Source organism: Schistocerca nitens, chromosome 5 (assembly GCF_023898315.1).
Source record: "Schistocerca nitens isolate TAMUIC-IGC-003100 chromosome 5, iqSchNite1.1, whole genome shotgun sequence".
Taxonomy (NCBI): domain Eukaryota; kingdom Metazoa; phylum Arthropoda; class Insecta; order Orthoptera; family Acrididae; genus Schistocerca; species Schistocerca nitens.
Genome location: NC_064618.1, coordinates 824,694,940 through 824,709,388, shown reverse-complemented (window position 1 = coordinate 824,709,388; position 14,449 = coordinate 824,694,940). Strand labels below are relative to the sequence as shown.

The window sequence follows — 14,449 nt, the reverse complement described above, 5'->3', positions numbered from 1 at the left end:
GGAAGGACATCAGTTGGAGCATTTGCTGTGAATTACAATAATGGCGGGTTGCAAGGGGGCTCACCAAGATGAAAAAGAAGACTGTCGCATCCATATTGTTATTCCTGGATCATGCTAAAAGTAGTCAATTGTAAAACTTTTATTGTACAACTAAATTAAAAAAAATCAACTCTTTAGAGCTAAAAAGCTTATGTTTGTATTGCAGAATTTAATGCATCAGTTCTTAATTGCAACAACAAGAAAAACTTGAGTTTTGTTGATTACAGCGCACTAACAAATGGAAAAAAAAGTTTTGGACGTATGCTAGCTATTTTTGTCATGCCCTTCGCAAATTAATTTTCATCTGGAACTTTCTTTTCGTTTTTTTTGTAGTGAGTAATTTTGGAGATATTTAGTTCCAAGTTAAAACAAACACTCTGGAAATTTTGATACTTTTCTGGAATAGCTTCATAGAGTTTTTGAGTAGGTTGTCAGGTTGCAGAAGTGTAAATATTGTCATATTTAGATCTCACAGTGTACTTTACTGTCTAGCACAGCAGATATTTTACAGATCAGATTCTTTCTTTGGGCTGAAGATTTAAATGACAAAATAGCACTATTTTCTGTGATTTTAAGCAGCATTTAATTGTGTAGTTCACAGTATGTTTTTATCTAAAGGGATGCAGTGTGTTGCATTAATACATTGACTGCAGCACACCTAGTGACGCCGCTGCACCACCAGGCCAGGGCCATTGACAGGCATGTGGTTCTGCTGTGACCACATGGCAGTTAATGTGATTAGACACACACAGACTCAAGACAATGGAAAAACAATCTTCAGAATGGACAATAATCACTACAATAGTTCTTCAGTGATCAATATTAGGTCCACTGGTCTTTTATATTATGATCTTACATCATATGTCCAAGACAGAACTGGAAGTCACATGTTACAGATCTTATGCATCAAAATCTTCAACTTTCGTGCTAGATAATTTCAGATTTTAGAGAGAGAGAGAGAGAGAGAGAGAGAGAGAGAGAGAGAGAGAGAGAGAGAGAGAGGAGAGGGGGAAAGAAAAAACTTTCATACTTCCATTCACTGTTTTACAGCAGCATTGTTCTTGGTTAACTCATCATCAAGGAAGAAAGTGTTTGTTGGACAGAAGTATGTAATAAGGATTATATGTGATGTCAACTGTAGAATCTCCTGTAGACACGTCTTTGATCATTTGGGCATACTGACAACCACCTCACATTACATTCTCCAAATGAAGTTTGTCATCAATCAGTCAGTAACTAAGAGAAATTATCTATCACTCAACCTTAGTGTGGCACTGAAAGGAGTGAGGTATTAGGCCATAATTTTCTTACCACCTATACAGTGATGTAAAAAAACAAACAACAACCAGAGCGCCCACCACCTGGAGACATTGCTACGGCCCCTACAGTTGTCCTCGGATACCATGCAGGTCCCTGTGAATTTCACTCTGTTTATGCTCTTTGGCCCACAAATACTGAATCATGTTCACTGCTTTCTGGCCGGCCAGGGTGGCCGAGCGGTTCTAGGCACTACAGTCTGGAACTGCGCGACCGCAGGTTCAAATTCTGCCTTGGGCATGGATGTGTGTGATGTCCTTAGGTTAGTTAGGTTTAAGTAGCTCTAAGTTCTAGGGGACTGATGACCTCAAAGTTAAGTCCCATAGTGCTCAGAGCCAACACTGCTTTTGACAACAGTAATATGTATGCCTTTTTTGTTTCATTATTCAGGCTTCTCTTGCTAGAGCTGCACATTAAAACAAAGTACCCTCTGTAGCACTAACTTGAAACTATACCACTGTGAAATTTTAACATTCCAGCTGCTGTACCAGGAGAGAGAGAAAAAAAAAAAAAATATTGTATGTTACTCTCAGATCCCCCCCCATGAACCATGGACCTTGCCGTTGGTGGGGAGGCTTGCGTGCCTCAGCGATACAGATAGCCGTACCGTAGGTACAACCACAACGGAGGGGTATCTGTTGAGAGGCCAGACAAACGTGTGGTTCCTGAAGAGGGGCAGCAGCCTTTTCAGTAGTTGCAAGGGCAACAGTCTGGATGATTGACTGATCTGGCCTTGTAACAATAACCAAAACGGCCTTGCTGTGCTGGTACTGCGAACGGCTGAAAGCAAGGGGAAACTACGGCCGTAATTTTTCCCGAGGGCATGCAGCTTTACTGTATGATTAAATGATGATGGCGTCCTCTTGGGTAAAATATTCCGGAGGTAAAATAGTCCCCCATTCGGATCTCCGGGCGGGGACTACTCAAGAGGATGTTGTTATCAGGAGAAAGAAAACTGGCGTTCTACGGATCGGAGCGTGGAATGTCAGGTCCCTTAATCGGGCAGGTAGGTTAGAAAATTTGAAAAGGGAAATGGATAGGTTAAAGTTAGATATAGTGGGAATTAGTGAAGTTCGGTGGCGGGAGGAACAAGACTTCTGGTCAGGTGACTACAGGGTTATAAACACAAAGTCAAATAGGGGTAATGCAGGAGTAGGTTTAATAATGAATAGGAAAATAGCAACGCGGGTAAGCTACTACAAACAGCTTAGTGAACGCATTATTGTGGCCAAGATAGATACGAAGCCCACACCTACTACAGTAGTACAAGTTTATATGCCAACTAGCTCTGCAGATGACGAAGAAATTGAAGAAATGTATGATGAAATAAAAGAAATTATTCAGATAGTGAAGGGAGACGAAAATTTAATAGTCATGGGTGACTGGAATTCGAGTGTAGGAAAAGGGAGAGAAGGAAACGTAGTAGGTGAATATGGATTGGGGCTAAGAAATGAAAGAGGAAGCCGCCTGGTAGAATTTTGCACAGAGCACAACTTAATCATAGCTAACACTTGGTTTAAGAATCATGATAGAAGGTTGTATACATGGAAGAACCCTGGAGATACTAAAAGGTATCAGATAGATTATATAATGGTAAGACAGAGATTTAGGAACCAGGTTTTAAATTGTAAGACATTTCCAGGGGCAGATGTGGATTCTGACCACAATCTATTGGTTATGACCTGTAGATTAAAACTGAAGAAACTGCAAAAAGGTGGGAATTTAAGGAGATGGGACTTGGATAAACTGAAAGAACCAGAGGTTGTACAGAGTTTCAGGGAGAGCATAAGGGAACAATTGACAGGAATGGGGGAAAGAAATACAGTAGAAGAAGAATGGGTAGCTTTGAGGGATGAAGTAGTGAAGGCAGCAGAGGATAAAGTAGGTAAAAAGACGAGGGCTAGTAGAAATCCTTGGGTAACAGAAGAAATATTGAGTTTAATTGATGAAAGGAGAAAATATAAAAATGCAGTAAATGAAGCAGGCAAAAAGGAATACAAACGTCTCAAAAATGAGATTGACAGGAAGTGCAAAATGGCTAAGCAGGGATGGCTAGAGGACAAATGTAAGGATGTAGAGGCTTATCTCACTAGGGGTAAGATAGATACTGCCTACAGGAAAATTAAAGAGACCTTTGGAGATAAGAGAACCACTTCTATGAACATCAAGAGCTCAGATGGAAACCCAGTTCTAAGCAAAGAAGGAAAAGCAGAAAGGTGGAAGGAGTATATAGAGGGTCTATACAAGGGCGATGTACTTGAGGACAATATTATGGAAATGGAAGAGGATGTAGATGAAGATCAAATGGGAGATACTATACTGCGTGAAGAGTTTGACAGAGCACTGAAAGACCTGAGTCGAAACAAGGCCCCCGGAGTAGACAACATTCCATTGGAACTACTGACGGCCTTGGGAGAGCCAGTCCTGACAAAACTCTACCATCTGGTGAGCAAGATGTATGAAACAGGCGAAATACCCTCAGACTTCAAGAAGAATATAATAATTCCAATCCCAAAGAAAGCAGGTGTTGACAGATGTGAGAATTACCGAACAATCAGTTTAATAAGCCACAGCTGCAAAATACTAACACGAATTCTTTACAGACGAATGGAAAAACTGGTAGAAGCCGACCTCGGGGAAGATCAGTTTGGATTCCGTAGAAATACTGGAACACGTGAGGCAATACTGACCTTACGACTTATCTTAGAAGAAAGATTAAGGAAAGGCAAACCTACGTTTCTAGCATTTGTAGACTTAGAGAAAGCTTTTGACAATGTTGACTGGAATACTCTCTTTCAAATTCTAAAGGTGGCAGGGGTAAAATACAGGGAGCGAAAGGCTATTTACAATTTGTACAGAAACCAGATGGCAGTTGTAAGAGTTGAGGGACATGAAAGGGAAGCAGTGGTTGGGAAGGGAGTGAGACAGGGTTGTAGCCTCTCCCCGATGTTATTCAATCTGTATATTGAGCAAGCAGTGAAGGAAACAAAAGAAAAATTCGGAGTAGGTATTAAAATCCATGGAGAAGAAATAAAAACTTTGAGGTTCGCCGATGACATTGTAATTCTGTCAGAGACAGCAAAGGACTTGGAAGAGCAGTTGAACGGAATGGATGGTGTCTTGAAGGGAGGATATAAGATGAACATCAACGAAAGCAAAACGAGGATAATGGAATGTAGTCGAAGTAAGTCGGGTGATGTTGAGGGTATTAGATTAGGAAATGAGACACTTAAAGTAGTAAAGGAGTTTTGCTATTTGGGGAGCAAAATAACCGATGATGGTCGAAGTAGAGAGGATATAAAATGTAGACTGGCAATGGCAAGGAAAGCGTTTCTGAAGAAGAGAAATTTGTTAACATCGAGTATAGATTTAAGTGTCAGGAAGTCTTTTCTGAAAGTATTTGTATGGAGTGTAGCCATGTATGGAAGTGAAACATGGACGATAAATAGTTTGGACAAGAAGAGAATAGAAGCTTTCGAAATGTGGTGCTACAGAAGAATGCTGAAGATTAGATGGGTAGATCACATAACTAATGAGGAGGTACTGAATCGGATTGGGGAGAAGAGGAGTTTGTGGCACAACTTGACCAGAAGAAGGGATCGGTTGGTAGGACATGTTTTGAGGCATCAAGGGATCACCAATTTAGTATTGGAGGGCAGCGTGGAGGGTAAAAATCGTAGGGGGAGACCAAGAGATGCATACACTAAGCAGATTCAGAAGGATGTAGGTTGCAGTAGGTACTGGGAGATGAAGAAGCTTGCACAGGATAGAGTAGCATGGAGAGCTGCATCAAACCAGTCTCAGGACTGAAGACCACAACAACAACAACAACAACAACAACAACACTCTCAGATCGTCCCTCGTATGTGTGTGATTGAATAAGTTATTCCCCATCATAGCAAGAGGTCACAATTATGATTCATGGAACATGTAATTAACCAACACTCACAAATGATCTTTCACTATTACAAAACTGTCATTAGAGATGGAGAAAAAAAAAGTCCATTTAAGATTTGTATAGTTCAGCAATAAGGTCTATAACTTATCACATTGTTCGACTTTGGATAAATGGTTACAGTGGCCTCCACAAAGTGCCAAAGTGAAATAAAATATTAATACAAATCTAAAATGTGTGAACTTTAGTAGCACTAAGAGAAACTACATTTTATGATCAAAATCTGCACCTACAAATCTCAAGGCTGACTCATACTCATTAACTGCCACACCCAATATTTCCTACCAATTAAATACAGTGAAGGCCTTAATGGAAAGCTTTATTTGTGACAGTCTATTGTGCCTATCTGCAACTCAGCGTCTCCGCTATATGGCGAGTAGCAACATTCCTTTTCATAATATCGAAGATTACTAAAGAATAGCTGCTTCTTCTTCTTCGTTTCCATCATCAAGATAAGCCTCCTGAGCCTAATTATTGTGTTTGCAATTCCTTTAACACAACATGGGGAGTTAAAAAGTTGTAGCAGCTCAGTGATGGGGTTTTCTGAAAGCAGGTGCTCTCATGAAAACAAAATATTGATAATTTTATTACACTGAATATACCTAAAGGGTGTATAAGCACAAATGCTCATTTTATAATCACAGCAAGACATTAAGTTTTGTTAGTATACGCTATATTGTAATGAATGTATTTTTGTTACAAACTAGCGATTAAGTTCACAAGGAGTTCAGACGGACATGTGCAAAACAAAAACTAATATCTCGGTATGTGACAAATTCAACACTGTTACATCACCACATTACCTGTGGTTCAAAACACCAATGCGTACATTTATTAGAAACAATGCACTATCAATTCTGTACATATGAGCATATTTTGAATGTACCAGGTGTAACTTCTGTTCCTCTCCATATTGTTATGGCAAGGTAATCCAGTTTAAGTAAGAAGTATTAGCATGAAGGTGATTTGTAAATGTCAGTATAACTACACTTTTCGAATGCTATTACAACAGGCGGACAGTGTGATCATTAAATAATACTGTCTTGACACGGATATTTTCTAACCTTTTCCCTGTCTATGTTTTTGTTGCAGATGTGGTCTAACATCACAGCATTCATACTCCAGAATGTTTCCTACAAATTATAATGCATACAAAACTATAATCATATTGCTTTTTTGTGATAGAATAAGAAAGGGAAAATAGGAAAAAATATGGCACGAATGTTCTATTTACACCAGCTGTCAGTTCAAAACTTCAAAAATCTATTCTCAATAAACATTTCAAATATTGAAAAACAAAATATTTTTAACTCAAAATTTTATGTCCAATACACAAAATCAGTGCTACATATAATCCAAATATTTTCCTCATTTTTTTTTTATATTTTACATAGTGTAACATGTTTATATTGGTATTAAAAATTTTTGCAATTATCTTAAATGTACCATTAGAGATAACAGAAATAAAAAATTCAGTCTTTACATACTTTTAAAACTTTAGTATAAGTAAGACTGTTTTTGTTAGAAGTATTAAATGCAGTTTAACAAAATCATGGACATGCTGCTGCAGCAAAAACAAAATGTATAAAAAAACACATTATTACAAATGTGAGCTGTATCAGGAAGTTCCTGCAACACTATGGAATAAGATTGCTAAAAGGAAAGTAAATAATCACAATGATCACCTTTTCTGGGCTTGATCTTTTCTTAAAATATTTGTGCCCATTTCATATTTTGTACAATATAAAAATGAAGATATAAATATATTATTTTGACATTAGCCTGAGATATTGAGAGGCAGAACTGACTAGATACATTTTTTCTAATCACATTTTCTCTGAAAAATGACAATACTGGAAGCACAGGTATACAAACTTCACAAAAATAGAGAAAACAGAAAATACTAACTGCTTATAAAAATACTGGTGAAACATTTACATTTTTACACAGGTAAATATCTTTCTTTTTACAGAGGCAAATCACTTTTATTGTGTGAAACACACACACACACACACACACACACACACACACACTTACCCTTACACTTTTAGACTCTACTGTTTGTAACAGTGCTGACCCCCATATTGTTTTTCAAGGGTTAGAAGGTATGTGATAAGTGTTCCAAAAAATAACACCATAATTACCAATAGAATATGTAATTTTTTCAGGAACTTTACCTCGGCATACAGCTTTAACTGGCTCTCACTCAGATGAGATACCTAAACAGAAATACAAACATATGAAAATATTTTTTTTCATTTTTCTGAAAATATTATGTACACACAAATCAAATATCTGGAAGAAAAGGCCCCAACTCACTTGGAACCTTACACTTTAACTTAAAATTAAAAGGATGATGAGAGAAGAAGACTGTCCCACAGGCAAACAGTGTGTAATGCATGGAAGTCTAGTTATCAAATATTAAAAAAAACAATTGTCATGATGCAATAAAGTATGACACCAAAAATCAATTAATAAAAATGCAAAACTGGTGGGGCAGGCTATCTATCCAGGACACACTGACCCTCCCATCTCCATCACTTTAGGGATGAGACTCAGCAATTTACAAAATTTCAAAACTGATGTTGCACTGGTGTCAGTGTAAGCGAGGATGGTGGGCTGAGCTCCAACAAAACTGAGGGTGCCATTACACCAATATATAGAACATATGTAGCCAAAACATGCAGAACCAAAAGTGGCACACCAGAGTGATGACGGTTCATGACTAAGACAAACCAAATGTTAGTGGTTAGTATCCCACGTGCAATCTGGCGAGCAACACTTCCTTCCATCAGTGTGGTTGGCATGAAGTCAACCATGCCTGCGGGGTCAATTTCAGTGACTGCAGTTTGGTGTTCGCCACTTGTGACTATTTGGTTTCCCACTGATGCACAATTCTTCAGTCAGACAATGAGATGACAGCTGGCAACAGAACGGCACACTGACGCACACCACTTCTTTGTCGGCATGGCATTTCCCTGTACCCTGATGCATCCAGGCACCCAGCAGAAGACTATCTCTTTGCCTCATACTTACAACTGAAGAAAACAGATTTGTAAAAACATCTGGAGTAGAAGTTTTCTTGCAATGTTTCAAGCTTAAAATCTCTTTGATGGAAATTTGTTCCATCCTCTGCCACGTATTTAGAGGTCTGATGTATCCAGATCCATGAATGAGCATGTACCCAAATGGCTTGGTTGCATAGGGCCAATTCCTGAACAGCCGCTCAAAGTTGGGGTGGACCGAACACTGGTGACTGAGGCAGTGCTAGTATTTTCAGGGCCTGTTGAGCCAGAAGGCAGCACTGCCAAATCTGGTGTGGTGGTTTACTAGAATCTGCACACAAACTCTGAACTGGGCTGGTGTGACAGGCTCCAGTTGCAGCAGCGCCTACTTATAAAAAATATTGTGGGGGCCCATACTGGGAGTCTTGCCCCAGGAAATTTTCTAAATTTTAGATGAAAAATAGTTTTAAAGTTCTTTTTTAAAGCATTTTAGAGTCATATGATCAACATTAGAACCCAGAAAATTGGACTCTCGATAACTCAACACTCCGGGAAACTCGACAAAGCTGACACACTTTTTGGCTTTGAAAAAAGAAACAAAACAAACACCCACTGTACTTTCATAAAAAGCTAACTTAATTTACAGTAATAATCCTGCATATAGACTATTACAGAGCAGTAAATATATAGCTCTGAAAAGACTGAAATTGTATGTAAATAAATCCTAAACTATCATTAAAAGAATAAAGCATAAAATATTGCTGTCACACAGTAATAGCACTTTGATTAAGGAGTGAAATAGTTCATTTAAGCTTACTTTGAATAAGGCTCAAGGTTCATTAAATAAAAACAATATCTTAAAGTTAAGGCTTTAATACAGTTAATAAAGTTAATACAGTATGCCTAATACTTTCAGTAAAAAAGTATGTAAATAGCGTGTTTTAATTGGGTCTTACACCCTAAAAATATTTAGGTATTTGAAAATAACTAAGACAGCACTATAGTAATACAGTACTAAACTAGTACTAATATTTTGAAACTGAAAATTTAACATTATGTATGTATTGAATTCTATACTTCACAAAGATTTTTAAAATTGCTCTAAATGCCATTATTAGAGCTCGAGTGTCTTTAGAAAGGTGCAATTGTCGACCGTCTGACTGTATTACTGAATATGAAGTAGTTGGTTACTGGTTGGATATCCAATTCATCCAAAACATCTTGGTGGGCATGAAAAACAGCGAAGTTGTTCAATCGCTTCTGTTCCATTGTTGATCGGAGATATGACTTCAGACATCTAAGGGTGCTAAATGACCTTTTTGCTGTTCACATAACATTTCTCCAACTGCAGGCTCTTGTGTAATGTACTTTCTTATGTCACACTTTTTTAAGAGCAGTTGTTTTTTATAGCGATATCGGCTAACATATTCAAGTGTAAGCGCGCAGTCTTTCAATGTCTAGGTCATTTTTTAAAAACTCAGTCGATTTTTCCAAATTCGTTTCACCTCTATTTACTAAAAGCAAGCCACTCAGTAATGCAAGATTGCACCGTTTCACAAACTTTAATGTAAATAGCTTTGTAGTATTCCTTTGGGGTTTTTGAAAGTGTGCGATGAGCTGGCTTAGTTGTTTTCATACTTCTTTGGTATACTTTGATTCCGAAGCGAAGGATCATCAACTTGTGAAGGTTTTTATTTTAAACACAATTCCCAAAAGTGTTCAAAACTATCACATCTTCCATTCAATATACAAATTAAGCCCTCATATATTTTTTCCAGATCATCTACACTTAGATGAGGGCATTGAATTTTTTCATTGACATCCTCTACTGGGTTCATTGCAAGGCAATAAAGATGTAAAAAGAAATAAGTCTTTAAAGGCAACATTGACTCAAGGTAGCCTGCACATTTGTAACCTGCCTCTGTTTTGTCCTCTGCAGAAAATGTTTCAAAAAAACTCTAGAAGTTCTTCAAAGTTTTTCAATATTCTCAAGATACTAGAAGCTCGCATAGTCCATCGAGTCAGGCAAAGGGGTCATAGACCAGCTTGGTCGTTGGCGCTCTCACAGTGCATGCTTCTGGAAAGTCCCATCCTTTTGTTGGATTCCCTTACAGTGTTTATTAAGTCCTTGGCTAAAGCCATAATATCCCTCAGATGTAAGATGGCAGAGACTGCCTACAATTGCCAAGTCTGAACTGAGAGCAGTGCAGTGCACATATTGTACTTCTGGTTGTATATCCAAAACTAACTTTTTTTAGTCCTTTGAACTTGCCATCATAGCACTGTCCTCTTAAGTTATCCATTGACAAATCAAGACGAGCAAAAGAGTCTTAAAATGCTAGACAAAGTTTGTGATTCAGTGTTGGGGGTCTCGTATAAGCCAATACAGTCTTCATTGATGATTAAGGAATCATCTATAGCATGAATACAAAATGACACTTGTTTGTGAATCGAAGAATCTTTTGTTTCGTCAACCATAATAGAAAAATGTTCATTCTTCTTGATTGAAGCCAATACCTTTGTCAACACAGACTTTCCTAGTAGATCAATGATCTCGTTTTGAATATCGTGGGACGTCTGCTTATACCCTGAAAGCCCTAACCAATATTTGGACTCAGGTATGTCCTTCTTTTGGAGTTCCTACAATTGAAAAAAAAATTGAGTTTACATCTTCGTGCCCTCTAATTGCTAGTCCTTGTCGGCATAGAAATTGGATGGTAGTAAAAATTGTCTCTTAGAGCTAAACAGCCTTTCTTCATATCACTATCTAACTGTTCATTCAATTGGGAGGCCACACTTCGGTTAGTGATGGAATTTAGTTTCAGAAACACCTTTACGCATAAACGTATTTTCATGAAGATTGAATATTTCCAAAGCCTTTTTCCAGTTAGAAAACGCTATGGAGGTAAATAAATCTTTTTTGGAGAAAATTTTAATAGATTTTTAGCACCTAACTTTGCAGGTTTTGCCAAAAACTTTTCAGTAGATGCTTCATATTCTATCCATGTGCGTTTGGTCAACCAAGACTTCTGAAATGATCTTCCCTTGCCAGATTGTCCAGGTTTTGGCTGTGTACGGTTCGTGCCTGAAGACGATGAAGCAATTGACGACACAATAATTGTTGGAGGTTGACTTGCAGTATCATCAACTTCCAAGTGCACCTTTTTGGTAACAAATTTATCCATTGCAAGCTTAATTCACAATACACTAAGAGACTAAAGTAAACGAATAAAATATAATCATATAAAATAGTCCACTAGACACTGAAGTCAGAACACTAAACATGCCTGCAGCATGCACTGAACGAAATTATCCACACTGAATGACTGTGACAGCAGGGTGGGCTTAATATAGCCGTGACATCATAATGCCTCGAAGCATAAAGGCGACGTGAGGCAGAGGGTTCCAGGTGCTTCTGCTCCAGTCCTTTTGATGTCACCGCGGCCACAGCGCTGGCCCCCCCGGCACCAGACTACCCGAAGGTTCACGCACCGGGACAAATTCTTAGTGTGCCCGCAGCACCATAACACTGTCACGATTCACACCATTCGTTTTCTATTACCTGCTTACTACCGTAATAATTATTTGTTTTAACTCATTACTGAATGTATTTTAAAAGGTAACTATTGTCAAACAAGGAAAATAAAAAATTCCAACATAATTTTGTTATTTTACAAAGCATAATATAACTAATAATTTTCTTAAATTATTGGGAGGGGGGGGGGGGGGGGCTCCGCCCCCAAACAAAGTTTTGAAGGGGCTTGGGACCCCTCAGGCCCCATGGAATCGGCACCTGTGTCCAGTTGATATCCGAATGCCTTCACGATGGATACCATTAGATCTCGATATAGAAGTACATGTTGATCCATAAACCTTGTTGCCATAATCAATTTGTGATCTGACAAATGCACTATAAAACTGCACGAGGTGAGACCTGTCAGCTCCCATGGCTTTCAGCTGAGGCATTTCCAAATATTCGAAGATTTGGTGCTCTTTCTTCGCAGGTCTCTTCCATGACACCCGTGTTGTTCCATTCCTCACTTAATTCCACAGGGTCTATCACCATTATATCAGAAAAGGTAACCACGCCTTTACAATGAAAATAATCAATTTTTGAAAATTGATTAATTGGATTGACTAAAACATCTACTCACCAAACGGCTGCAGGAGAAAACACACAATGGTTAAAGAAATGTCCAAGCTTTTGGAGTCAGTGGCTCCTCCTCCTTGCAAAAGGGCTTAAAGGGAAGTAAGAAGGATGAAGGAAAAATGATTGCTGATGTTTAGGAAACGGGGAGATCCCGGGGTCAGGGGAAACAATGGACAAAATGAGAAGGAAAGACTAATTGTTGGGGACTACAGAGGTGAGGGCGGGTGAAATAGAGGGGTCAGAAAATAAGAGCTACAGAAAACTAAAAGAGAATTACGAAAGGAAGTCACCGAAATGAAATGCTGAGACCAAGGCAATCAGAGAAAATAATTAACCTAAACTAAGGCCAGGTTGATGGCAAGAATCAAGAAAATGTTTTAACGTCAGTTCTCACTTGCAGAGTTCTGAGAAAGTGGTGACTGCGGAGAAGAATCCAGACGACATGTGTGATGGAACAGGCACCAAGATCACAACTATCATGTTGTACAGCACATTGTGCAACAGCGTATTGTGCATTGCCAGTATACACCCTCTGTCTTGCACATTCATCCTTACTGGTAACTCTGTGGTAGTCATATCAATGTAAAGGGCCAAAGAGTATTCATGTAACAGCTGTTGTTTCACATGTTTCTGAGGGATCAGTTGTACCTGATTGAATGTGACGGCCCAAGAAATCTGCTTTTGAACTAGGCTGGTGGGGTAATCACGCTCAGTGAAGGCTGAGGAGGTGAGAATGATGGTGCATTGCTGTGAACAGTCTCCATCTGAGCAACATTTACCTTGATTGCCAAAGCTATATGGGAGGGAATGTTTGACATGGAAATGATGGCAACTGCCAAAATGTAAGTAAATTTAAGTACTCTAGTTTGTTAGTAGGTTTAATATACACAGAAGAGAGAGGGATAAGCCACCTGTGGAATGACATATATCATTTAATGGCTGTTATGTAAACACTGTTCGGTCTTCTACATTAATATGACTACCATCAATTTATCAGTTAAGATGAATGGCCATGTAGGGTTATACAGGCAACAAACAATATGTTGCAAAGCATGCTCTACAACATGACAGTTGTGACCTCTGTGTCCGTTTCACAACACCTGCCATCTGGATTATTCTCCCAGACACTACTTTCTTAAAACTCTGCAGTTGGAAACTGGAATTACAATATGTCCTTGGTTCTCTTCATCCCACTGATCTTAATCTACATTAAATACCTTCTCCAATTTTGTTGATCTCGGTATTTTTTTCTCAGTGACTATTCCTTTCTTCATTTCCTTTTAGTTTTCTAAACCTTGTTTTCTGACCTGTCCATTTTTCCCACCCCACCTCTACCATATATAATGCATTTAGCTTTCCGCTATTATTTACTATTGCACAATGCTTTGTCAGTAATCTCTGTATTTCTTATTATCCTAACTTCCACTTTTAAGCTCTCAGGTTTTCAAATCTCGTCTGGTACAGCCTCCAACAATCAGTTCCTCCTCCTCATCCTATCTGCTACATCTCCCCATTGCTGAACTCTCCCCATTTCCTATACCTCATTAGCCCTTTTCCTTCATCCCTTTTCCTTCCTCCAAAAGCCTGCACATTTCATTATCCTTTATATGCAATTTCCCTGCCGCCACTTGCTTAGTAGATTTTTTTACCTATCCAATTCTATTACATATACAGATGAGGATGTTTTGTAAGTCAGTCCCAACATGGGTAGTCACTTAAGGTCTTGCTTCCTAAAAGTTTTGGTGCTTGGCCTGACTTTACAGTTTCAAATAGAAGCAAGTTCTTCGAAGTCTAACATTTTTTACGACCCCAGCAATACCCTCCAACACTTTTGTTAATACATAAAGGAGAGATCTTCACGAAAGTGCTCTGTTAATATAATTCTAAAACTACCTTGGGTGGATTGAGCTCTCTGCTGGGTGTGTATAGGTACTATCTGACTGAACTCAACCCCCCCCCCCCCTCCTCATCAGGAGTAGATTT

At 38.6% G+C, this 14,449-nt stretch overlaps 1 protein-coding gene and 1 long non-coding RNA gene across 2 annotated transcripts in view; one reads left to right on the top strand and one right to left on the bottom strand.

Moving 5' to 3' along the window:
• Positions 1–14,449, top strand: part of LOC126259794 (uncharacterized) — a 120,272-nt gene that overhangs the window by 75,962 nt on the left and 29,861 nt on the right. The window lies entirely within an intron of this gene.
• LOC126259792 (motile sperm domain-containing protein 2-like) overlaps positions 6,613–14,449 on the bottom strand; it is a 90,285-nt gene continuing 82,448 nt past the window's right edge. Inside the window, exon 10 of the mRNA XM_049956810.1 lies at positions 6,613–7,530. Coding sequence (XP_049812767.1) covers positions 7,366–7,530 — 165 coding nt within the window. The 3' untranslated portion in view covers positions 6,613–7,365. The remainder of the gene's footprint in view (positions 7,531–14,449) is intronic.